Raw genomic sequence first — 25,798 nt, forward strand, 5'->3', positions numbered from 1 at the left:
TGACAAAATACACTGCTGAGGGGAGCAGCGGGCACGGCAGGAGAGGTCTGTCACACCATGTGGGACCCTTGCTGGCGGCTGGGGATCGAACTGGTACTGCAGACAGGCAGCTTCGCAGCCTGGTGCTTAACCGCTGTGCCACCAGGGGAGGCCCCCCAGAGTTCTTTTTAACCCCCAGATTGAGAGAGACCCTGAGAGAGATGCAAGACCATCTTGGAGAACCCCTTTCTGCTTTTAAATTTTTTCAACTCAGAAGGCCCCATTGTTAGCCTGTCCTTACAGAATTAAGTATCCCTGTCTCACTATCTCACAGCAGGAAGCAGAAGGGGCCTGGACATCTCACATACACCACAAGTGTGGATGCTAGGTCTGTGGAGAGACTAGTCTGTGTTGGTAGTGAGCCTTCCAATGTAGGAGCCCGGGGGCTGCTCTGCCTGACCAACAGACTCCTTCTTGCTCCCTTAGGTGCTCTACTCCTGCTGCCATGTCAGTGAGCGCCTCTGCCATCTCATAAGCCAAGAGCCCCTGGCATTGGAGTCCCTGTTGATGTTGGTCCAGGGCAAGGTAGGCCAGCCACATGGGTGGGTATCTCATGGAGACCCCACCATCTCAGAGATGGCGCTAATATATGAGGTTCCTTTGTAGGTGAAGATAGCAGATCGGGAGGAATCTACTGAAGTGACGCTCTATCTTCTCTCCCTTCTTGTCCTTCGACTGCAAGATTTGCCTTCTGGGTGAGTTGTAAGGTGGAGTCTCTTCATTGAAATGTTTTACCCGGTTATGAATATGGAGAGTGGCACCCCATAGCCTGTATTTAGGAGGGATTAGGATAGAGAGAATGAGGTTTCTATACAAAGAATAGATCTGAATCCCCCCAACAAAGTTTGTGCCTTGGAGGTGGACACGTGGCCTGTGTAGAGAGTGCTACCCAAGGAGAGGGAAGGCCATTTGCTAACTTCCTTTCACATTGCTGCAGCACTGGATGTATCTCTTTTTTTTTTTTCCCAGAATGGAGAAACTAGGCAGTGAGATCGCTACCCTCTTCACCCATTCACATGTTGTCTCTCTTGTGGTGAGTTTTCAACCATCACCTTTTTTCCTCTTCTCACCTATCATGCAAGCTTCTGGGAGTGGGGGAGTCACCATCCCATCTGCAGCTGTAATGAGGCTCTGTGGACAGAGACATACACCCTCCCGCTCTGTCCTGAAGATGATTCTGACTTAGACATTCCTTCTCTGAACCTCCCAGAGTGCAGCAGCCTGCCTTTTGGGACAGCTTGGTCAGCACGGGGTGAGCCTTGATCTCCAGCCTGCAGACTGGATCGCTGCAGCCACACATGCCCTGTCTGCTCCTGCAGAGGTGAGGTCTACCAGGGAAGATGTAGACGTATTTTCTCTGAGTCAAACAGGGATCGAGGGAGAAAAGCCTGAGATGCCAGCAAACCTAGAGTAAACTAAGGAGTTGTAGAGGAATGAAGGAGGATTCCTTTTCCTACCCTTCTGCTCCCAGATAAAGTGCTCTCCTAAACCAGACCAGTCAGGTCCTCTAATCCTATACTTTTTTTTTTTTAAGATTTATGCATACAAGAACTGGGGTACAGGGCAGAGGTGTGGGGGGTGAGAGGATTCACCAGAGTCAGAGTGGGGAAGAGAACAGGCAGATTGACTGAAATACACTGCTGAGGGGAGCAGTGGGCGGGTCAGAAGAGTCTGCTATGGCATGCGGGTTGCTCCCTGGCCAGGGATCAAACTCACGCTGCAGGCTGTGGATAAATTCATAGGTTGCATCTTAACCCCTTGCGCCACCAGAGAAGCCCCTAATCCTATACATTTTTTGGGGGGGGTGGTTTTTTTTAATTTTTTTTTTTTAAAGAGGTACGTATTTTATTTATTTATTTATTTGTCTGTTTGTTTGTTTATACATGCACTGGGTACAGTCAGAAACGCGGGAGGGTGAGAGAATTCACCAGAGCCATAGCGGGGAGCAGAGCAGGCAGAAGGACTGAAGTTGTAGAGGACGAAGTTGCTGAGGGGAGCAGCGGGTGGCAGGAGAGGTCTGCGCGCCATGTGGGCCTGCCCCGGCGGCCAGGGATTGAATCGTTGCTGCAGAGGCTTCAGGCAGCTTCGCAAGCCAGCACTCAACCACTGCGCCACCAGGGAGGCCCCATTCATTCATTATTGATGGCAGCACTAACATTCATCCAGGAACCTAAGTCAGAAGCCTGGTTGTCACATAGGCTGCTCCCTCTTCTTATTCCCCCATCCAAGTGGTTCTTCCAGGTCTCTGTCCTGCCCTGCTGTTGTCTCTCAGACCTTTACCTTCCTTAGTACCATCACTGACCTGCCTTGGTTTATGTGCACTTCATCTCCCTGTGACTGTGGCATTTGCCTACTAAAGGGTCTCCTGTGCCCTCTCCTTTCCAGCACATTCTCTTTATTGTCATCAGAGTGAGCTTCTCTAAAATCTGGTCATTATGTCACTTATATGTAGAATATAGGGAAGCAAAACAAAGGGTCAGATAAAGCCAAACTAACAAACCCTAGAAATCTGAGGCTACAGTGGGTGCGGAGGGGATAGGAGAGAAGAGTGGGAGGGCTATAGACAGTGGACTGTGATAGTGGACTGGGGGTGCTCTGGTGGTGGGCATAGTATAGTAACTACACCTGAAGGGGGAGATGCTGTACCTCTAAAACACAGTGTAAACCAATGTTACCTGTATTTAAAAAAAAATTAGTTCAACTAATAATTATTTAGCCCATAAGTATGCATTGAAGGGCTTCCCCTGGTGGCGCAGGCAGTTGAGCACAGCACTGTGAAGGTGTCTGTGGCCTTTGCAGTGCAGGTTCTATCCTGGCCGGCCAGAGAGAAACCCACATGGCGCGGCAGGCCTCTCCTGTCTCACCTGCCGCTCCCCTCAGCAGTGGATTCCAGTCACTCTGCCTGTTCTGCTCCCAGCTCTGTCTTTGATGAATCCTCTCACCCTCTCCCATGTCTGATCTGTACCCCGGTTCTTGCATGTATGAATAAATAAATCTTAAAAAAAAAAAAAAAAAAAAGATGAGGAACCATTTAAAAAAAAAAAAAAAAAAAAAAAAAAAAAAAAAAAAAAAAAAAAAAAAAAAGAAAAAAAAAAAAAAGTAGGCATTGAGTCCAGACACTATTATAGGCTCTGACACTATTATACAGCTGTGAATAAAAGACACCAATTATCTTGCCCACATTGAGCTTATGTGAGTCCTCAGTGACTTCCCACTGCTTCTGGGATAAAGTCCAAATTTTAATCTGCTACTCAAAGCTCATCTGTTACCTCTGGGCTCTGTAATCCTGCTATTCTAACTCAGAGAAGCTATTGGAAAGACTTACCATTTCCAAAATTCACTATGGTCTTTTATACCTGCCTGCATTTAGATATACTGTGATTTTTTAGAATGTTTTCCCTCCTTATTAACTCTTTCATTTGTCTGCCTTTTAAACTTTCGATCCATCAGTTTTCTACTTCCAGGAATCAGAGTTAGGCATTCTCAGCTGTGTCCCCACTGCAGTCTCTTGTCTAGCAAGTGTCTTCCTAAGCTGTATTGTTGCTGTGTCTGCTTACCCTACCAGAACTTTGTGTCTTTAGGACTGGTCATTGAACGAATAGGCTAGAACCAAGACATAAGCCCAGAAGAACTCTCTCCACTACACCGGGCCAAGGAAGAGCTCTTTCTGCCTGACCAGGAGTTGGGTGCACAGGCCAGAGGGGACACCTCATCTGTCTCAGAGATCTGTTTTTTTCCTGCCTCTCTGACAGGTTCGGTTGACTCCACCAGGTGGCTATGGGTTCTACGATGGCCTCCTCATCCTTTTGCTGCAACTTGTCACCCAGGAACAGTTGCGTCCTACGATGGGGGAAGTAAGCAGTAAGAAGCTGGGGAGCCACTGGATGATAGGAATGAAGAAGCAGCTCACACTTGCCTTTCCTTTCAAACTACAGTCTTAGAACAGATCACCTGCGCTAGTATGGACCCTTTAAAGGATTCATTCAGCTGCGTCCCTTGGGGTTCAATGGGGGGAAAAGCTGGAATTTTCTGGTTCTAGCATGTGGGTTGAGACATCAGCGGGTTATGATGGGGTCAGAACAGGAACTAAGGCTATCATATAATCCTAGGTGGGAAAACAGAATTATTTCTGGGACTCTCTTTCCTTATAGTTTAGGGATAAGAGTAAAAAAAAAAAAAAAAAAAAAACACTTCGATTCCTGACTTCAGTTTCCTCACCCACCCTCCTTCAATTTTGTCTCCAGCAGGCAAAGGGTAGCTTGATTAGGGATGTGGTTAGCTCAGAAATGTGGACTGTTCTGTGGCACCGCTTCTCCATGGCTTTGAGGCTGCCCAAGGAGATATCCACCCAGGAGGAGGAGCTGTCTCTATCCAGTCTACAAAGCTCTGAGCCAGACTGGACGCTCATCTCACCCCAAGGTATCTTTCCATCAGCCTGGCCTCCTTGGTGGGGCCAGTGTATCAATCCCTCCTCAAGAGGAGGCAGCCTGTAACTGGGTTATCCCACAGATTGCTGCTGCTGCCTCCTAGGGAGAGGATGGCAGAGTATAAGCTGGAGCTGCTCAAGGATGGGGGAGGGACCAAAAAGGTGGTAGTCGTGGGGGCTGTGTGGAAGCAGGGGACCTCAGTGCCTCTTGCCTACCCCACTGACACCCATTCTTGTTATTTCCAGGCATGGCAGCCCTGCTGAGCCTGGCCATGGCCATCTTTACCCAGGAACCCCAGTTATGCCTGAGCCACCTTTCTCAGCGTGGAAGTATCCTCATGTCCACCCTGAAGCATCTGCTTTCCCCCAGCTTCCTGCATCAGCTGGGCCAGGCGTGAGTCTGAGCCAAAGGAGGGAAACCAGAAGATTCAGAGAGTCTGGGTCTTCTGGGAGGTGGGAAGGTAAAGGTAGGAGGGAAAGAGCTGACAGTTTCAGCTATGAGGCAAGAAATAGGATTGCTGAAATTGGGGAAAGGGAGGTAGACTAGAGAATTTGAGAAGAGGGTTGAAGGTAAAGGGTAGGAAAGACTGAGTGTGACTTTCCACACTCCTCTCCTTAGGCCTCATGGGACTGAGTTTCTCCCTGTCGTGGTGCTCTCAGTCTGCCAACTCTTCTGCTTCCCCTTTGCCCTGGATGTGGACTTCAACCTCCTTGTAGGTGTCTTGGCTGATCTCACAAACTCCGAAGTCACAGCCCACCTACTGCAGGTACTTGGGAAGCTACCTGGACATGAAGGTGGGTCAGGAAGATGGCCAACCTCTGTACTCTGATTCACTTGGGTACAGCTCTGGGGCTCTCCTAGGCCCTGTTAGAGTGGAGCATCTGGTTTGATTTAGAGTTGGAGTGGAGAAAGCATTCAGACCCAAACAGAGGCTTATGGTTGCAACTGGGGCTGGCCACTCCTTCTCTCCAGCAGTCTCTTATCTGGATTCCGTTGCATCTCCACGGGGAGATTATCCATCTGGCTCTGGACACTTAGCAACTCAGCCAGGAATCACTTCTTTGGCAGTTGCTAACTTTAAGGTCGCTGAAGGCAGAGAAAGAGTCCTGGCAGAGCAAGGAATGAATGTAGAAAGGACCAGTTCCCATGGGCCTCACATTGGGTCTCACATGGGATGCTATGGCTCAGGTCTCCCAGCTTTCTGTGGTATTTCTCATCATAGCTGGGCTTTTCTCACTCCCAGATTTTGGCTTCTAGCTATCTAATTGCAGTGTAGTCTCTCTCTCCATGAACTACTTTAGCTGCTCCCCCTCCTCCTCCCAGGTGTGCTGCCATCATCTTCAGTTGCCACACGTCGAGCTGCCCATCAGTCTGCTCACACGCCTAGCCCTCACTGATCCCACCTCTCTCAACCAGTTTGTGAACACAGTGGCCGCCTCCCCTAGAGCCATCCTCTCGTTCCTCTCAGTTGCTCTCCTGGGTGACCAACCGCTGTTGACTTCTGATCTTCTCTCGCTGCTGGCCCACACAGCCCGGATGCTGTCTCCCAGTCACTTGTCCTTTATCCAAGAGCTCCTGGCTGGCTCCGATGAATCCTATCGACCCCTGCGCAGTCTCCTAGGCCACCCAGAGAATTATGTGCGGGCGCGCACTTACGGGCTGCTGGGACACTTGCTCCAACACAGCGTGGCCTTGCGAGGGGCCCTGCAGAGCCAGGCTGGACTGCTCAGCCTTCTGTTGCTGGGGCTTGAGGACAAGGACCCCACCGTGCGGCGCAGTGCCAGCTTTGCTGTGGGTAATGCAGCTTACCAAGCTGGCCCCCTGGGCCCTGCCCTGGCAGCCGCGGTACCCAGCATGACCCAGCTGCTTGGAGATCCTCAGGCTGGTATCCGGCGCAATGCTGCGTCAGCTCTGGGCAACTTGGGGTCTGAGGGGTTGGGGGAGGAGCTGCTACAGTGCCAAGTACCTCAGCGACTCCTAGAGATGGCATGTGGAGATCCCCAGCCAAGTGTGAAGGAGGCTGCCCTCATTGCCCTGCGGAGCCTCCAACAGGAACCCCGGCTCCATCAGGTACACCCCAGGGGTCTTAGGAACCACAGTGAGGGAGTTGGTGCTCACAGGTTTTTGTGGAATTGTCTTTAAGGAATTGGTACATCAAGAAACCCAAACTGTACCCCTCTCTGAGAACAGTGTCTTGGAGATGTGTTTTCTACATACCATCTCCAACGCTAGAGAATGGCAGGGGTTTGGAGGAGGACTCCACTGGGCTGAGAAAGTCTGGACTCTCAAGATCCACTCTTTAGGGGAGGGAAGTCTAGTAGACGTTGAGGTGTAGTGTGGTTTCATTCTGGGGGTCGTGAAGGTACTAACACTTTTTTAGTACTCTCCAGGTGAAAAGCACCTTGCTAACCACTTTGCCTTTATTATCTGTTTTTTTTTTTTTTTTTTTAGATTTATTTATTTATTTATACAAGCACTGGGTACAGTCAGAAGCGCGGGAGGGTGAGAGAATTCACCAGAGCCAGAGCGGGGAGCAGAGCAGGCAGAAGGACCGAAGTACACTGCTGAGGGGAGCAGCGGGAGGCAGGAGAGGTCTGCGCGCCATGTGGGACCCTCCTCCCGTGGCCGGGGATCGAACCGGTGCTGCAGAGGCTGCAGGCAGCTTCGCAACCCAGCGCTCAACCGCTGCGCCACCGGGGAGGCCCTATTATCTGGTTTTTAAGCTATTATGCTGCTCATTGTGCAGGTGAGGGAAGTGAGGCACAAAGAATTCAATAACTTATCCAAGTTACAAAGCTAGTATATAGACTTGGACTTTGAATCCAGAGCCCACACTCTTTTTTCCCTGCCTTGGTTTCATAATGTAGCCGTTTTTATTATGGACAAAACACCCTTGCATTTGGTGAGATAGGAGCCCATACTCTTTTTTTTAAAAAAAAAAAAGATTTATTGGGCCTCGCCAGTGGCACAGCGGTTGAGTGCTGGGTTGCGAGGCTGCCCGTGGCCTCTGCGGCACCGGTTCGATCCCCGGCTGCTCCCCGGCCACCGGAGGAGGGTCACACATGGCGCGCAGACCTCTCCTGCCGCCCGCTGCTCCCCTCAGCAGTGTGCTTCGGTCCTTCTGCCTGCTCTGCTCCCCACTCTGTCTCTGGTGAATTCTCTCGCCCTCCCACGCTTCTGACTGTACCCAGTGCTTGTATAAGTAAATAAATAAATAAATCTAAAATAAATAAATATTAAAAAAGATTTATTTATTTATACATACAAGAGCTGGAGTACAGGCCAGAGATGCATGGGGGTGAGAGGATTCACCAGAGACAGAGTAGGGAAGAGAACAGGCAGATTGAGCGAAGTACGCTGCTGAGAGGAGCAGCAGGCGAGTCAGGAGAGGTCTGCTGCGCCATATGGGTTGCTCCCTGGCCAGCTGGGGATCGAACTCGTGCTGCAAAGGCTGAGGATTGCTTCATAGTATGGTGCTTAACCCCATGCACCACCAGGGAGGCCCCAGGGGCCCATACTCTTAACCACGGCTTTGTTCTTCTCTTCCTGCTCCATTTTCAGTGTATAAGCCATTCAATGAAAATCATACATCTACATAAGATAGGGCTAAATTCCAAATAATAGCTTGGTATGGCAGCATTGGGTGGTTCATGTAGAATAGACATTTTTTTTTTTTAAAAGATTTATTTATTTTTATACAAGAATTGGGGTACAGGCCAGAGATGCATAGGAGGGTGAGAGAATTCACCAGAGACAGAGTGGGGAACAGAACAGGCAGATGGACCGAAATGCACTGCTGAGGGGAGCAGGGGGCAAGACAGGAGAGGTCTGTCCCACCATGTGGGTTTCTCCCTGGCTGGCTGGGAATCGAACTCCTGCTTCTGTGGCTGCAGATTGCTTCATAGGTTGTGTCTTAACCCCTGCGCCACCAGGGAGGCCCCAGAATAGACATTTTGATGCGATATGAGTGAGTACATATATTATAGTATTTTTTGACAACCCATGTGGGGAAATCATAAAAGAAATTCTTGGGTGGTGATGAGGTTATGACCCCCTGGTTTGCCTCTGTGAGTGAAAATCAGACTTTTTGGCTCACCATCACCACGGCATCCTTTACATCTTCCTGGGGACAAGGCATACTCCCTTGGTGCCTTGGTTTCATGGTCTGTAACCAGAGAGAATGAAACAAGACCTCTGGTCTTGCCTCTGAGGTTTTATTTTTCCCACACAATCTATTTTGAATCCCCAAGAGCCCATTTTCTTTTTCTTCCTTTTCTGGAGTGGGAATTGCTGGGCCCAAGGAGCATCTAATGCATGTTGTGTTCTGTTTACTGCTCTCTCTCCAACAGGTGCTGGTATCCCTGGGTGCCAGTGAGAAATTAGCTTTGCTCTCCCTGGGGAATCAGTTGTTGCCACACAGCAGCCCCCGACCTGCGTCTGCCAAACACTGCAGGAAACTCATTCGCCTTCTGAGGCCAACCCACAGCACGTGATGCCCAACTCTCAGGGCCCAGCCTCCAACCCTGGTTGCCCTACTCCTGCCAAGTCTTCCATTTTCTACTCTACAAGCCACCAATTTAACTGAGAGCTTAAGTGACATGAAAGAGAAACTGCCAACTCGACTGATTGGAGAATGAGAAATTGAAGAGATTTATGTATAAAGCTCCTTCCTTCCCCCCAGATTCAGGATGCTATCAACAAGTAAACTTCATTATTATTGGTGCCAGAGAAGATTGCTTCCTTCTGTTCATCTTGGGGCCTTTTCTCCAGTAATGTGCCTTTAACCCCAGGAACATGCCTCCTGGACCTTAGGGAAACACCTTCTTTCTGACAGACCTCTTCTTTCTGAAACTCCTTACAATCCTCCCAGCAGGTACTTGCCTTGGCCCCAGGACAGTGATGGAGACAGAGCCTATTTAGCTCTAGATGGTCCCTATGGTGGAGGGTTCCCCAGCCCATAGCTTACATTCCCACATATGGATGGGGGTGGGGAGTGTGTATATATATATACACACACATATGTGTATGTATGTAGTAGTTCTGTTATATAAACTCTTGTCATGAAAGGTGTGCTTCACCCTACTTGGAGCTGACAGGGTAAAGGGTTAGAAGGCTCAGCTCCTCCAATAGTGTCTCTCTGGTGCTGGAAGCACAGATACCCTTTTTACCTAGATCCTGGTTTGGGAGCTTATTTGTATCAAATAGCTTCCTCCTTCCCAGGTAGTTGTTTGTGGTCACTACTTCCAAATTAAGGACAGTAGGGCTAAAATAGGAAAGAATAGGTTCAACAGAAGCAAATTGGATTGCTTTAAGATCTAAAGCTTAGTGACTAGTTTTAATATTGGATGAAGTTTTAATAGGAAAGCCTAGGTCCTCAGAAAGCAGTTATTTGTGGAGACTGCAGATGACCAGGAAGGTGTTTGCCAGGCCCCATCAGAATCATAATTCAGCTGCAAACATAACAGAAGGCTGAGATCTTGACTTGCTGGATGGCTTGGGACAAGTTTCCCAAGCCCTGATTTCTCCATCCATCAAAAAGGATTTCTAAAACAAATTTCAACTATTTCAGTAATTAAAGGTAAATATGGTGCCTTTATTTTAAATAAGAAATATTATTTAGTTCTCATCTTCATTGGCCACTCTTTATGTTTTAGCAAAAATAACTTTTTTATAGAGACCACCATAATCTTATCCAGATGATTTCATTTCAGCTCATCATATATTTATTGCATCCATTTTAGTTCCAGATACCTATGTTCTGGGCATTGGAGATAAAGGAGTACTTGTTTGTTACAGTGTTTCCAATCTGGGGAAGGGAAGGGGTGGGAAAAAAATCAAGAGAGTTGTAGAGAGTATGTAGGAAAGCAGGGGGTGGGGGGAGGGGGGCACCTCGAGTTCAAACAGATTGCAGTGTTGGATGGTCAGGATAGGACTCACTGAGATGGTGACCTTTTTTTTTTAAAGATTGATTTATTTATGTATACAAGAGCTGGGGTACAGGCCAGAGGTGTGGGGGTGTGAGAGGATTCACCAGAGACAGAGTTGGGAGCAGAATAGGCAGACCAAAGTACACTGCTGAGGGGAGCAGTGGGCGAGACAGGAGAGGTCTGCTGCGCCGTGCGGGTTGCGCCCTGGCTGCCTGGGGATCGAACTCATGCTGCAGAGGCTTCGGATAGCTTCATAGGGTGCGTCTTAACCCCTTGCACCCCCAGGGAGGCCTGAGACAGTGACATTTGAGCGAAGGCTTAAGGGAGGTGAGGGAATGAGCAATGTAGCTATCTGATGGAAAAGCCTCAGCAGAGAGAACGACCTCTTTCTTCAGAGGTTCTGAGATGGAGGGTGCCTGGCCTGCTTGAGAAGTCATGAGAGACCAGCTTAGATGGAAGAAGAAGGAGGAAGAAGATAGTAGGAAATGAGGACAGGAAGGTAATGGGGACGGGCATTGCAGCCCTTATAGAGCTTGTGCTTTAGAGAGAGAGGGATCCATTGGTGGTTTTTTTTTTTTTTTAAGATTTATTTATTTATGCATACAGGAACTGGGGTATAGGTCAGAGGTGCAGGGGGTGAAAGGACTCACCAGAGACCGAGTGGGGAACAGAACAGGCACACTGACTGAAACATACTGCTGAGGGGAGAAGCAGGTGAGACAGGAGAGGTCTGCTGCACCATGTGGGTAGCTCCCTGGCCGGCTGGCGATCGAACTTGTGCTGCAGAGGTTGTGGACAGCTTTCACAGTGCTGTGGTTGTGCTTTAACGCCTTGCGCCACCAGGGAGGCCCTCATTGGTGGGTTTTGAACAACAGTGAGTGCTGTGATCTATTTTGTTTTCTAAAAGATTGCTCTTCATTCTGGTGGTGTGGCATTTGTGAGGAATAAGGGTAAGCAGTTAGGAGGTTATTATAATAATCTAGGAAAGAGAGAGTGGTATTTTGAATATGGAAGAAATATGATTTCTTGACTGATTGGATGTGGGGGGTGTGAGCAAAGATGACACCAAGGCTTTTGGCAAGTGAACACTTGAAAGGATGATTTGCCATTTCCTGAAACAGGGAAGGCTAATATCCAAGTGGCACTGGTAGGAAGATTTGAGCTCGCATTTGAATGTGTCAGGTATAGAAGCTGGAAATTTCCCAACACTCAAAAGTAGAGAAATTAGTTTCAACAGCTAATACAGCTATTCTTTTTTTATTCAGGCATTTAAAAATAATCCTAGGATTATTTTTGAGTTTAATTAATTGAGTTAATATTATTCATAAGTACTTGGTATCTTTGAAAAATTAGAACTTTTCCTTTTAACAAAAATACAGCACTTAGAGCTGTTTGGATTTAGGCAAATACAGTAAGTCCTCACTTAGATCATCATCAATAGATTTTTGGAAACTGTGTCTTTTAAATGAAACACCATTTAATGAAAGGAGGGCCTCAAATAATGAAAAATACCAACTGGGGATTGTTTTATTCTCATCAATGTTATAATGAAACAAGTTTAAATGAATTGACATTATTTGAGGACCTGCAGTAAAGTGCTATATTTTATTTAATTCATTTTTAAAAGATTTATTTTTATTATTTATGCATACAAGAACTGGGGAGCAGACCAGAAGTGTGAGAGGTGAGAGGACTCATCAGAGACAGAGTAGAGAGCAGAGCAGGGAGACCTACTGAAATACACTGCTGAGGAGAACAGCAGGAGAGACAGGAGAGATCTGCTGCGCCATGTGGGTTCACTCCTTTGCTGGGGATTGGACTCAGGTCGCAGTGGCTGGCAATAGCTTCATAGTGCTGAGACTTTAACCCCTGCACCACCAGGGAGGCTGAGTGCTGTATTTTAAAATTTGGGTTTTTCCCCCAAAATCATGGGTAATTCCCTTTTTACACCCAATGATTCATTACATTCAAGCTTGAAATATGCCTATCTGATACATAACAATTTGATATAGAGAAATTGAATAAATATATATTCAAAGTTCGTAGGCCATTACATGAAGCAATAGTTACTTTTTGAAGAAGCATAATAAAACATGTACCCATCCTTGGAAGCATACGATCTAAAGGATTAAAAATATGTGAACAATTTTACATCTAGCAGTAGTTGCACACAATACTAAGAGGGTTTGGAGTGGTCTGAGTAGTGCCTGGAATTCAGAGAATGCCCTGAGTTTGAGGACTGTGACACAAGTGTGTTTGTCAGTCTGCCTGTTCTGTTCTGTTCTGTTCCCCACTCTGTCTCTGGTGAATCCTGTCACAATCCCGAATATCTGGTCTGTACCCCAACTCTTGTATGCATAAATAAATAAATCTTTTAAAAAAAGAATATTTACTTAAATCATCAAAATGTTAAAATATCCTGTGATTGCCACAACACACTACCACAACACAAATTTAGCAGCAGTAGAACTTTATTCCACCACAGTTCTGGAAGCCAAAAGGCAGGCTATACTTGGGCCTCTAGTCCCTCAGAAGGCGCTAGGAGAGAATCCATTACTTACCTCTTCTAGTTTCTGGGGTTCTGGGTGCTGCTAGGTTTGTATCTACATCCCTCCAGTCTCTCTGCCACAGTGGTCATATTGCTGTTTTTTCCTGTGTGGTCTATCTGCCAGATCACCCTGAGTTTCACTAAGGGCACATGTCATTGGATTAGAATCCAACTAGATAATCTAGGAAAAATTCTTAATCCTCCCAAAACCCTTAACCATATCTTTTGCAATATAAAGTAATATTTACAGGGCCTCCCCGGTGGCGCAGCGGTTGAGCACTGGGTTGCGAAGCTGCCGGCGACCTCTGCGGCGCTGGTTCGATCCCCAGCTGCTCCCCGGCCACCAGAGGAGGGTCCCACATGGCCCGCAGACCTCTCCTGCCGCCCGCTGCTCCCCTCAGCAGTGTACTTCGGTCCTTCTGCCTGCTCTGCTCCCCGCTCTGGCTCTGGTGAATTCTCTCACCCTCCCGTGCTTCTGACTGTACCCAGTGCATGTAGAAACAAAACAAACAAACAAACAAATAATAATAAATAAATAAATAAAAATGCCTCTTAAAAAAAAAAAGTAATATTTACAGGTTCCTGGAATTAGGATTTAAGTGATAGTGGTGGGGATGGTGGGGCATCATTCAGTTCATTACAATGACTAACAATAATTTTTTAACATAATCTAAATTCTTTTTTTTTTTTTAAGATTTATTTATTTATTTATACAAGCACTGGGTATAGTCAGAAGTGCGGGAGGGTGAGAGAATTCACCAGAGCCAGAGCCGGGAGCAGAGCAGGCAGAAGGACCGAAGTACACTGCTGAGGGGAGCAGCAGGCGGCAGGAGAGGTCTGCGCGCCGTGTGGGACCCTCCTCTGGTAGCCGGAGAGCAGCCGGGGATTGAACCGGCGCTGCAGAGGCTGCGGGCAGCTTCGCAACCCAGCGTTCAACCGTGGCGCCACCGGGGAGGCCCTAACATAATCTAAATTCTTAATGTCTACAGTTCATATTAGGATTTCTCCTTTGCCTCAAAAATTGCTTTTACAGTTGCTTGGTTTGAATCAGGGTTCAAATGAGGTCACCATAACCTTTGATTATGTCTCTCATAAAGTAGAATAGCTTGGGCGTTTCTTTGTTTCTTTCCTTTTTTTTTTTTTTTTGGTTACTCAAATTGTTGAAGAAACAAGGTCATTCATCTGCACATTGGCCCACATTCTGGAATTGTCTAATTGTTTTCATGTGGTGTTGTTTTTATCTACAGGAAGTTGGAGCCAAATTAGACTAGGTTGGATTAGATTCTTCGTAAATGTTCAGTTGCATCACATCAGGAGATAACATTTATAGCTATCTCACATTTCATCATCGAAGATTACAATACAGAACTGATGACAAACACCGTTCCAGTGTAAAATTCCCTTATAAATCCTCTAGTGGTTTTAACATCCATCAATAACTTGCCAAAATAAATGATTTATTTAGCATTCTTGCTCTGATCTACATTATTCATATTGGGTTAGTTTCATCTCTTATTGTCTATGCCTGTAGCTGTTTAGAAAAGATTCTTTCTCTTTCTTGCTATCTCTAGGGCAAATTCTTTAGGTCTAGGGACATTTGAGAATGAAGCAGCATGACCTGTTCTTGACTGGGGAGATGAGTCAGTATATCCTACACTTCACACTTGAAGCCATAATGGAGGTGACTGCACTTGTCCCTTGCCGGGCGGCTTGGGGTTAGACAGAGGAGGGTGCGGGATGCAGAGTGGATGGGGCCATTCCTCCTTACCTGGGGTCAAAACCAAAGACTGTTCTTGGAAAGAACTACTAAGAAATTTCTTTATTAAGCCTGAGGGTTTTTTTTTGTGTGTGTGTGTGTATGTGTGGTTTTTTGTTTTTTAATTTCAGAAGAACGAGTTAGGTGCGGCTAAAGAAAGCCCACGGTAAAGAAAGCCCACGGGGGTTAGGAAGAATCAAGAATCTGGAGTCCCAGGATGGAACCTGGCGGGGCTTTAACCTCGGGACTACGACTCCCAGAATTCCGCTCTACGGGCGCCCCCACCCTCACTGAAGCGATCGCGCATGCGCACGCCAGGGGCCGGCCTACCCCCACAGGCCCATAACCCCCGGGATTCCACGCGCACGCCTCCCTCCGGATCGAATCGCCGCTTCCAGGCCCTCTGTCCGTCCGCTGGGGGCGCGCGCAGTTCGAGCCTGGCGGCCCCGGCGCCGGCGCTGCGAGCGCGGGTCTCGAGGCGCAGCGCGGTTGCCAGGGGCAGCAGAGGCCTCCCGCTCGCCCGCAGGCCGGAGAAGGAAGCAGCGCCGGGCCGGCGCCGAGCCGGGCCGCGGCTGGGTCCGCCGGGTGAGTGTGGCTGCGGGGCCGGGGCCAGCCTCCCGCTCGACCCTCCCGCCCCGCCCCGCCCCGGCCGGCTCCTTTCTCGCGGGTCCCCAGCCCTGCCCGCCCCGCCCCCGCCCCCACTCCCTGCCCGCCGCCTCGCCGGCCCCGGGCGCGCAGGGGCGCGGCCTTCCACTCGGCCCGGCTTCGCGCCTCCTCGGAACCCGGCTCCCCTTCGCCTGGGCCCGGGAGCTGGGCCGGCCCCGCCCCTGGCTGCCCGAACCCCGCAGAATCCCCTCTCCCTAGGCCGCGGAGCCTCGTCCCCGCTGCGCTTGGATTTAAATTCTCGCTTGGGTGTGAACCTGAGCGCCTCTCAGGCTTCTGGGCTGAATTTTATACGGATATCCACTTTTCAAAACCCCCACACCTCCAGAATTTAGCATCTATAGAGAAATACTTTCCTAAACTGCAAGATTCAGCCTGGATCTGAGATCCGGTGCAGTTCAACTCGCATCCATCTAGCCAGTCTTTCATTTAATCATTCAGTAATTTTTCGTAAACATTGACAAATTATTTAATGAGCCAGGACATTGTGGAAGGCGCCGAGGCGCGGGGGGTGGCGGGGAGACGGTGGTGGACTAAGTGGGGGTGTTTATCGCGCCGGTGGTCTTGGGGAGAGGAGACTTTAATCGAGTAAACAAGCATTTGCCATACTGTGTGGTGTGTGCTGTGATAGAACATTAGAAAGATACCTACCCCAGGTTTCCTTGTTAAACTCTGTTATCCTTATTTCCTGGTCGTAAAATTCCCATTCCGGGTCTGGGAAACGTTTTAATCCTCCTTTAGAGTCATTCCCGCTCTCTCTCAAGTACTGAAGGTCTTCTCTAACTTAAGCACCTGTTGGTTTAGCCAGTCAGCAGGCAGCTCGGGGACCCATGGGACAGTGTTCCAGACTATTTATTCCTGCAGTAAATACTAAGACATGGTTTGCATAAAACACTACGTCTCTTGGTGATTTTTACCAAAAGTTACCAGCCGTTTATTGTTTGGAGCCTTAAAAAATTAGTGTTTTCTGGGAATAAAGAGGTGAGAGGACATTTTAGATACAAAGTTGCTTTAGAAAGACACAGCAAGTCCTGAAAAGAACTGGGAGCAGTTTGACAGACCTCAGCTGGCAAATAGGAAGAGGAAGTGTATAGGCGTTAGATCACAAAGGGCGTTAGATGTTTTGCTGAAGAACTTTAACTGTATGTTCCAGAGCAGTGGTTTTTAAGCTGGGAGAGTCGGTGCCCAGTACTGCCAAGGGATACACCTGCCCATACAGGTTTAGAAGAATGAATTTCTGGATATTCAGTTTCCAAATACTCTTCTAAAATAGACTTTACCCAAAAAAAAAAAGAAAAAAAGAGGAGTTGGGGTCAAATCCCTCACAATCAAATTTTCCTGTATTGCCTAGAGTGTAAAAAATGTCAGGTGCCAAACGAAGCTATAGAGAGGCCCCCTTTAGTAGCTGATTAAATTGTTTTACAAACCCGGAAGACTTCCTATCTTTCCCCTGTCTCATACATATTAGTCTTAGAGTGAAGCTTGTATCTTGTTGGGAACACAACAGTTAGATGTGACTGTATGTTTGTTGGAAACTTGCGTTTTTCAAGCTATATTGAATAAAACATGTATAAACATTTTTAAGAGATTTCATTTAGGTGTTTAATTTTACTTGAATCAAGTCTTGAAATGTTTATTTCAGATATTTGCTTTGCTATATAAGGTAATATTTAAAGGTTCCTGGAATTAAGATTTATCTTGGGGGGAGAAATTTTGTGTGTGTGTGTGGGAGAGTGGACCATTAAGTCCACTGCAATGACTAAATAATGGTTTTCTTAACAGAGTCTAAGTTCATAATGTCCCCAGTCCATAGTCAGACTCGTTAACTTCATTCTTTCTATGAAACGTTTAATATTTTTCTACCTTCCCTTAACAAAAGAATAAACTTGTTTGAACTTGTGATGAAAAATCTTAGATGGTATCTTTAAGGTGTGCAAAGAATACTTGGTTTTAGGGACCCATGAGTAAAACCAATTGAAGAGTATGTTGCCAGAAAACCATGGAAGGATAATAAGGAAAACTGTGTCACTTTTCTGATGCCATTTAAAAGTTGGCATCTAGATTTCTGATTTTTGTGACCAGCTCTACGGTGACATGGGAGTAACTATTGGGAGAATGAGCAGCTTTGAGGAGAAAGAAAGAGAAGTTACATTTTAGACATACTGAGTTGAGGTCCCTGCAGCACACCTAGGTAGAAAGGCCCAGGAGGTGTTCTGCAGGTCTGGAACTCACTACAGAGGTCTGTAGCATGATCGAAAGTTGAGAAGGTTGATGTTGTATCAGTAGGATGGAAGAGGTTGCTCTGGGAGAGTTTATGGTAACAATTGTAGCTGCCATTTATTGAGTGCTTAGTGTGTGCCAGATAAAATGAGAAGATTAATTTTCACCATATTAGACATTAAAATGTTCATTTAGAAATAATAACCCTATTACATGTTAGCATAAGTCACATTTTTAAAATAAGAAATGTTATTTCAAGATCAATGGGAAGAGTGGCATTGTTTTTGCCTGTCTTTTAAATGTCTGACTTAATAGGGATTTTCATGTCTGTTTCTGCCCTCATTTAATTGTAATGTGTTGTTTTGATTGAATTATGAAGAAAATCCAACCTCAGGTTCATGGTGACAGGTACAGTTTTGCCAGAATTCTAATTTTCTCTTGGAAGCTCAGTTTTATCATTGGCAACAAATAGTGTCAGTTGTGCTCTTGAAGTGATGGGCTTATTTTGTTTCATTTTCTAGAAAATGCCTGCCAAATACCAGAGTCTGAATAACCATCAGTTATGTGTAACTTATTCTTTCAAGTAAATATGGTGTTCCACAGGAAAATCTTGCAGTTCAAACACACACTCAGGTGCTTTACTTAGAAACAACAATCATGTTCTGTGTGTCAGATAAGTGTCTTCTCACGTCATACACAATAGTACACAGATATTACTCAAAGGTTGAGACTTAATATATAATTTTTACTGTGTTACTCAAGTCCATTCTCAAGTAAAAGCTGGCATGTATTCTTTCACTATGCTGTGAAGAATCTTACTTGGTGCCATTGTCTTAACTTCTATACTGACTAGTAGTTTGATTTTCAGGGGACAGGTCAGCACAGTAAAGAAAAGAAAATCGTGTCTTAGTTTTGTTATGAAAACAGTTTACTTAGCAGAACCCTTGAAAGTGTCTTCCGGGTCTGCAGACCATTATGGAAAACCACAGCTGTAGAAAGCACCTGAGGAGGAGGAGAGCGGTTTCTCTCTGATTAGTCACTAATTACATTGAGCCTTTAACTGTTTTCACTTTTCAGTAATTTGTAGATTACCTCCCTCAGCTCTGGCTGCCTTAAACTAGGTTCCCTCCCCCACCCCCAGGTTTGGTAAATCCTTTAGCATTACTGAACTGTGTTCTAGGAGAGGTTCTTACTTGAACTTGTGCTTCTGACCCTCCTCATTATGACTGGGGTATTGACCTTCTGTTCTCACTAGAGCTTTTAAAGAAATTCATTGCTGCTCCGATTTTCTTTGGGGAACATAGCGTGGGATCTATCTCACAAGAGAAAATAGCTCTGATTCCTGTACTCCATCCCATTCTGTTTGCTTCTAGGTACTTCATTTCAATCTTCTAACATACCTATTGAACAGTTAAAGTGATCTTATCATTGATACTTTGAACTGTAGACTCTGAACCATTTCTGATATCCTCAGTTCCCCTTGCAACCCGAGGGACCGCTAGATGGAGGAAGAAAAGGAAACTGCAGATCCCAAGAGGCACCCACACTCCTGTAACACAGGAGAGTGATTTAATCAGCAGGTAATGAATAATTGCTTTCTGCAGAAATAGATACCTTGTCCGAGTTGTCTGGGCCTGGCCCCTGGAGACTTGATCATTTGAGACAAGAGCCATAGATTTTCTCACCTAGGCTGCTCATCATGCTCATTTAAGGAGAAAACTTGAGGCAAATTACCCACACATCTGGAAGTTGGAAAGAGATGGGTAGTTTCTGAATGCTTTACAAATGAGCAGAATGTTGAGATTCCTGACACTAGATGCTTTAGAAAGGCTTAGGCTGGAGTCCGATATCTGGGTCAGGATGCTACTGCAACAGTCCTACATTTGGCGAAGGGGTGGGGACTTAGTGAATAGACTGGGCCGACCAGGCATGTAAATTGAAAGGGATGTTTGAGGAGACCTGGGTGCCACTCCTGAGGAGGAGGCCACAGTAGGGCAGCTTGTCTATTACGAATATGCAGGGATTCCCCTGTACAAACCATCATGGAGCGTATGAGGCATGTGAAAAGAAGACAGTGGTAAAAGACAGCCTTTGCAAAGTATCAAATTAGAGGAATAAATACCCAACAGATATTCATAAAGAGGGTGTGACTTGAGCCAGGAAAAGGAAATACAAGAATTTTGTATAGAAAAGGAAAATATAAGAATTCAGAAAGATGTCGCTTATGAAGGTCTGCAGACAGGTTTGAAAGGCTTTTCCCAGGAGCTTAGTGTAAAGGCATCACAATTCATAAAGCAGAGTTCAAGGTGGAAGGGAATGGAAATAAACTTTAAAAGTCTGAAGCAGACTACTGTGAGGTCTTTCAACCCTGGCCCCATCCCAGACCAGCTGAAAATGTACCCCAAGTTATTCTGATGTAAGTGGTGTGGTGGGCTGCTGTGAAATTTACTGAGGACTCATGGAACATTTTTGAAAAAGGAGTAGCCTGGTCAAGTAATGTTTGAGCAAAGTTAATCTGAAGGTTGTCTCAAGGATGGACTTGGGAAGGGCAAAACGGGGACACACAAATTTCAGTCTGAAATTTGTTGCTGTTGCTGTTGTCCACAGGTGGGGGCAGGGGTGGTGGACATCAAAGCAGGAAGCTTGCTATGAAGAAAGCACTCTTAAATTTTGTGACTGATTTGGCTTTGGAGAATAAGAAAAAGGGAGTCAGGAATGATTTAAGTTTTCCTTTTAGGTCACTGAAAGAAAGACGGTTCCACTTAAAGAAATGGGAAGGTCAGGAGTGCCGAGCTGTTTGACAAGCTGGATTAAATGGAAAAGGTGGAGCAGAGACTTGGTGATGAGGACTTGAAACTTGAGAGAGGTCAGGTCTGAAAGTGATTTCTCCTACGGATAGTACTTGAAATTGTGAGAGCAGATTGTTTTGATAAAAGAGAGGAACTGTGGAGGATTTTCCAGGAGAGCTAAGGAGGAGGGAAAGGCATGATTGAAGGAGTTGGTGTAACTAGCAGAATTAATGAGTAAAGGGATCATGAGTAAAGAAATAGCAACAAGGAGATGGTGGTATAGCAGGAACATGTTTACTCTCTTAAAAAGCAAAACTCAACTGGGTACATTTTATTTCATTATTTTTTTAAAGATTATTTATTCATGCATACAAGAGCTGGGGTGTAGGCCAAAGGTGTGGGGGCGTGGGGAGTGCTGGTGAGAGGATTCGCCAGAGACAGAGTGGGGAGCAGAACAGGTGGATTGACTGAAATACACTGCTGAGGGGAGCACTGGGCGAGATAGGAGAGGTCTGCTGCGCCATGTGGGTAGCTCCCTGGCTGGGGATTGAATTTGTGTTGCAGAGGCTGTGGATAGCTTCATAGTGCTGAGACTTAACCCCTTGCGCCACCAGGAAAGCCCCAACTGGGTACATTTTGAAGTTTCAGTGATTCTTATTTAGTGGTTTAGTGGTTTTATTTAGTGATTATGAATTGGGCAACATGCCATCTAGCAGATAGAATCTCCAAAGAGCTGTACAAATGAAAGACTTATGGGCAGATGGAAACTGACAAGGAATATGTACTAGTAAAAAGTGTATGGATTGTGGCAGGCCACTTTCCTTTAGGGAACAGCAGGGGTCTGTCAGTCAGATTACCTTACTGTTGCTAACCAGGTGATTCCAGATTGGCTGGTTTAAGGATTCTATTCCTGGGATTGACTGAAATTGTAATTAAGGAAGTACTAAGTCTTGGTTTGGTGATGTGGGACTTAGCATAAGTGACTCCATTTTGAGCCTGTTGTCTCTGCTCCTTTAGCAAATTTGAAGAGGTCCAACTTGCTTTGCTGGTTATGCCTGTTGTAGATCCATTTTTTTTTTTTAAAGATTTATTTATTTTATTTATACAAGCACTGGGTACAGTCAGAAACGCAGGAGGGTGAGAGAATTCACCAGAGCCAGAGCAGGGAGCAGAACAGGCAGAGGGACCGAGGTACACTGCTGAGGGGAGCAGCGGGCGGCAGGAGGGGTCTGTGCGCCATGTGGGACCCTCACCCGGCGGCCAGGGATTGAACCAGCACCACAGAGGCTGCGGGCAGCTTCGCAACCCAGCGCTCAACCACTGCGCCACCGGGGAGGCCCCATTGTTTCTTTTTTTAAAGATTTATTTTATTTATACAAGAGCCGGGGTACAGGCCAGATGCGTGGGAGGGTGAGAGGATTCACCAGAGACAGAGTTGGGGAACAGAACAGGCAGACTGACAAAATGCACTGCTGAGGGGAGCAGCGGGCGAGGCAGGAGAGGTCTTCTCGCCATGTGGGTTGTTTTGAGGCCGGCAGGGATTGAACCAGTGCTGCAGAGGCTGCGGACAGCTTCACAGTGCTGTGCTCAACCTGCTGCGCCACTAGGGAGGCCCAGATCCATTGTTTATTCAGCAAATATTTGGTGAACCCTGATTACATTTCTAGGGTTGGGCATACAGTGTGTGAATCAGGTTCCAGCTATCCAGAGCTTTCATTCTGGAAGAGAAGATAGACAAATCCCCAAGGATTACATATATATTATAATTTTTTACTTAGAATATTATTAAATTTTTAAATTAGATGATTCATTTATATAATTCCAAAATTAAAATGATAGAAAAAGCCATACATAGATAATTTCATACCCCACTGGTAACCTATTTGAAAAAAAAAAATCAGTTTATCTTTCCATTGTTTCTTTAGGCAGTTGTAAGGAAATAATAATATATAATTTCAGATAGTGAGGGAGTGAAACAATAAAATAGGGAATATGGGGGTAGGGCAATATCAGGGTAGAGAGGGAAGGTGGTGATATTAGCTGAATATAGGTGAGAGAACTGAGTTGGCCATTCAGAGATCTGAGTTTCCAGGGGAACAGAAGGGTGAACATTCCTGGTGAGAAGGAAGGGGTGGCTGTGAATAATGTTAGAGAGATTGTCAGGAGTCAGAAATCAAGTGAAGCCATCAGATGGCTTTAAGCTGTGTTTTCAAAAGCACCACAGCACAGTCTGGAGTATAGATTGAAAGAAGGCATTAAGAGTAGGAGCAGGTGAGAGATGATGGCAGCTTGGACTTAGTAAGAGTGGGAGTGGAGAATATATGGATTCATGACATTTGAAGCTGGAAAGACTTGTTAGTGGATGAGTGAGTGCAAGAGAGTTCTGCTGAGGTGGGGAAATGCTTACCACAGGACATGTTAGGAGTTTTTGGGTTGCGTGCACACCCGTCCAAGGACTGTAACCCCTTCTGTCTGGACATTTTTTAATTCATGTCTTCATAGTGTAGTTTGCAGCTTATTTCCTACATGACCCTGAAAGGCTAATTGAGTAATATGATTGATCCACTCCTTTCTCGCTAGTCCTCCCACTTAGCATGACTTTACTAAAGTCTGACATTCCCATCTAATTTCAAGGAGATTAGAAGATAACATGTTCCCTCCTTGAATAACAGTGGTCACAGAAGTTCTTGTGCTTCCCACATTGTCCCCTTTGCTTTATTCATTTACTCATGTTGAGGTAACATTGGTTTACCCTGTCATCTGTATTTTGGAAGTATAAGATCCCTCCCCTTTTGGTGTTACCATCATGCTCCCATCACTAAAGTGCCCATAGCCCACCACCCCACTTTGTCCTTGCCTCTCCCCGACAGATGTCTCTATTCTGTAGTTTGCTTTCAAGGGCTAGTTTTTGGGTTTGCTTTATCTGACCGTTTGTCTGGTTTCTCTGTATTCCACATATAAGTGATACCATCCGGTATTTGTCTTTCTCCTGCTGAATCATTCACTGGTTGCCTGGTTTAAGGATTCCATTCCTGGGATTGACTGAAATTGTAATTAAGGAAGTATTAAGTCTTGGTTTGGTGATGTGGGGTCCTTTCCTGCCAGTCTAATTTCAAAGAAAAGTTGAAGTTAACTTTGTGTGCTTGCCTGTCTCCTGGTCTGAGACAAATCAAGCTTCCTTTTAAGTAGTAATCCCATCTAAAAAATAACTTTTTAATTTTGAAATTATTTCAGAGTTGCAAAAATTTACAAAATAGTATAAAGAATCCATGTTTACTCTTTACCCAGATTCAAATGTTAACATTTTACCATACTTACTGAATTATTCATATGTGAACATTTTGGAATGTTTGAGAGTATATTACACGATGAGATGTCCATTACATCTGAATATTTCATAAAGCACCCTAAATGTTTCCTGAAACAAAGACAATCTCTAACATTGCCACAGAATAGTGAGTAAAATCAGGAAACTAACACTGATATAATACCATATACTATATAAGTCTGTTACCCGATCTGCCTTAATGAGCTCCTGGTGCCCCTACCGTATCCTTTATCTGTTTCAGGATCACACATTGCATTTAGTTGTCATGTCTTTTTAGTCTCCTTTAATCTGAGTAGTTTCTCAGGCTTACTTTGTCTTGAATGAACTTGACACATTTGAGGAGTAGGGACTAGTCCTGTAGAATGGCCTAGTTAGTATTTCCTTGTGCATTAGGTAATGCATTTTTGGCAGGAAGTCGAAGAAATGACAGTGCATTATATATCATTTTGACTATTACTGATGGTAATAATTTTAATCACTTGATTAAGATGGTGTCTGCAAGGTTTTTCTACTGTCAAATAGAAAAGTTTTCCCCTTTGTAAGTAATAAATATCTTATGGTGAGCTATTTTGATTTTTGGGTTTTTTTTTTTTTTGGAAAGGTTTATTTATGCATACAAGAATTGGAGTACAGGCCAGAGGTGCCTGGGGGTTGAGAGGATTCACCAGAGACAGAGCGGGGAACAGAACAGGTGGATTGACTGAAATACACTGCTGAGGGGAGCAGCGGGCACAACAGGAGAGGTCTGCTGCGCCATGTGGGTCACCTCCCTGGCTGGAGATGGAACTCATGCTGCAGTAGGTTTGGATTGCTTCATAGTGCTGGTGCTTAACCCCTTGCACCACCAGGGAGGCCCCATGGTGAGCTATTTTGAAGCAGCGCAATTACCTACTTTCTTAATAATCTTTCAACCACTAATTTTAGGATCCACTGATGAGTTTTGCCTGAAGCAGCAATTACTTTGTGGTAGTTGATGATGGTGGTTTTCTATTCTTATTAGGTGGAATCTTGCTTTAAGTTATTCTTTCTCCTGCATTTATTCATCCTTTTATTTATATCAGTAGGGATTGTTGTTTTATTTTACCAAATATTTATTTTGCAGCTCAGATTATCCCAGTTTTGGTTAAAGTGTAACTTTTTAGGCTGGCTCCTCTATTCTTTTTTTATTCCCTCCCATTTTTAATAGCTTTATTGAGGTATAATATACATATCATATAGTTGATTCATTGCACCCCCCTCTTATTTTGACTCTAGTCCTTCCTTTCCCCGCTCCTCCCACCCCCACCCCGTAGTGTGTCTGGTTTATAATTGCTTGTTGATTTTGATTTTTACTTTGTAAACAATCACTTTCTAACTCTATTCATCCAGTGTTTTCAGTAATCCCAACCATCTAGTTATAAAAATTATAAGAAACAAAGGTTTTCTCTGGCATGTCCCAAGGTATTTTTCAGTTGCTTTTTAGCGCCAAGTCGCACCTGCAGCTGGAGTCTAGTTACGATAAAAATAAATTTAATGAATGTCTCCAAATGATGTTTTTATGAATGAATATTACTTGTACTAGTTGAAATTTTGTGGTAGAATAATTGTTGCTTGCTCCATTTGTTTTTCACCCCTTCATTGCAGCTTGTTTAGATCATTCGGAGCGAGTAACAGTGAGCATTAACTACTACTCCTTGATGTTTAGGGTGGGCCACACACTATGCTTATTGTGGATTTATAATTTCTACTTACCCTCTCTGGTGGGGGTTATGGTATTCCCTCACTTCTTGTCTTTTCTCAAACCAGCTGTGTGATTTCAGCACTGAATGGGATTCACAGTTCATCAGAACTCTGTTTGGCATGAATTGCCAACGGTGGTAACTGCTGATACAGCATGGCTGTGTGTAGTAGTAGTGCCTGGAGAATCTTAGAAAGCTTCATACAAGTAGTATATGTGTTTGTTATTGAAAGATAAAACAACACAGATGCCTATGAAATAAAGTAGAAAGGATTCCACTCCCATCCCCTGCTGTCTTTTATCTCACCCCTGTCCCCAAGACAACCACCATAAAAGCCTGGTGTATGTTCTTTTAGACCTTTGTTTTGGCATAAACATATTCAG

At 45.4% G+C, this 25,798-nt stretch overlaps 2 protein-coding genes across 10 annotated transcripts in view; both read left to right on the forward strand.

Moving 5' to 3' along the window:
• Positions 1-14,378, forward strand: part of STK36 (serine/threonine kinase 36) — a 28,875-nt gene extending 14,497 nt beyond the window's left edge. For 3 of the 5 annotated variants that reach the window (XM_054700086.1, XM_037524047.2, XM_037524049.2), the window contains 10 exons: positions 466-564; positions 646-734; positions 1,009-1,072; positions 1,250-1,360; positions 3,792-3,893; positions 4,284-4,458; positions 4,712-4,859; positions 5,085-5,232; positions 5,790-6,536; positions 8,816-10,275. In XM_054700086.1, the coding sequence (XP_054556061.1) occupies positions 466-564; positions 646-734; positions 1,009-1,072; positions 1,250-1,360; positions 3,792-3,893; positions 4,284-4,458; positions 4,712-4,859; positions 5,085-5,232; positions 5,790-6,536; positions 8,816-8,959 (1,827 nt within the window). In that variant the 3' untranslated portion in view covers positions 8,960-10,275. Of the gene's footprint in view, positions 1-465; positions 565-645; positions 735-1,008; positions 1,073-1,249; positions 1,361-3,791; positions 3,894-4,283; positions 4,459-4,711; positions 4,860-5,084; positions 5,233-5,789; positions 6,537-8,815; positions 10,276-14,188 lie in introns of those variants that run through there. The other 2 variants (XR_008553651.1, XM_037524050.2) reach the window with 2 other exon arrangements.
• Positions 14,379-15,243: 865 nt separating this feature from the next.
• The window catches only part of TTLL4 (tubulin tyrosine ligase like 4), a 42,142-nt gene continuing 31,587 nt past the window's right edge, over positions 15,244-25,798 (forward strand). For 2 of the 5 annotated variants that reach the window (XM_054700090.1, XM_037524054.2), the window contains exon 1: positions 17,849-19,160. The gene's annotated coding sequence lies outside the window, so the exon portion shown is untranslated. Of the gene's footprint in view, positions 15,283-17,848; positions 19,161-20,317; positions 20,447-25,798 lie in introns of those variants that run through there. The other 3 variants (XM_054700094.1, XM_037524053.2, XM_054700093.1) reach the window with 3 other exon arrangements.

The sequence above is a fragment of the Talpa occidentalis genome, unplaced genomic scaffold (genome assembly GCF_014898055.3).
Source record: "Talpa occidentalis isolate TD23 unplaced genomic scaffold, MPIMG_talOcc4v2.1 talOcc4.3, whole genome shotgun sequence".
NCBI lineage: Eukaryota > Metazoa > Chordata > Mammalia > Eulipotyphla > Talpidae > Talpa > Talpa occidentalis.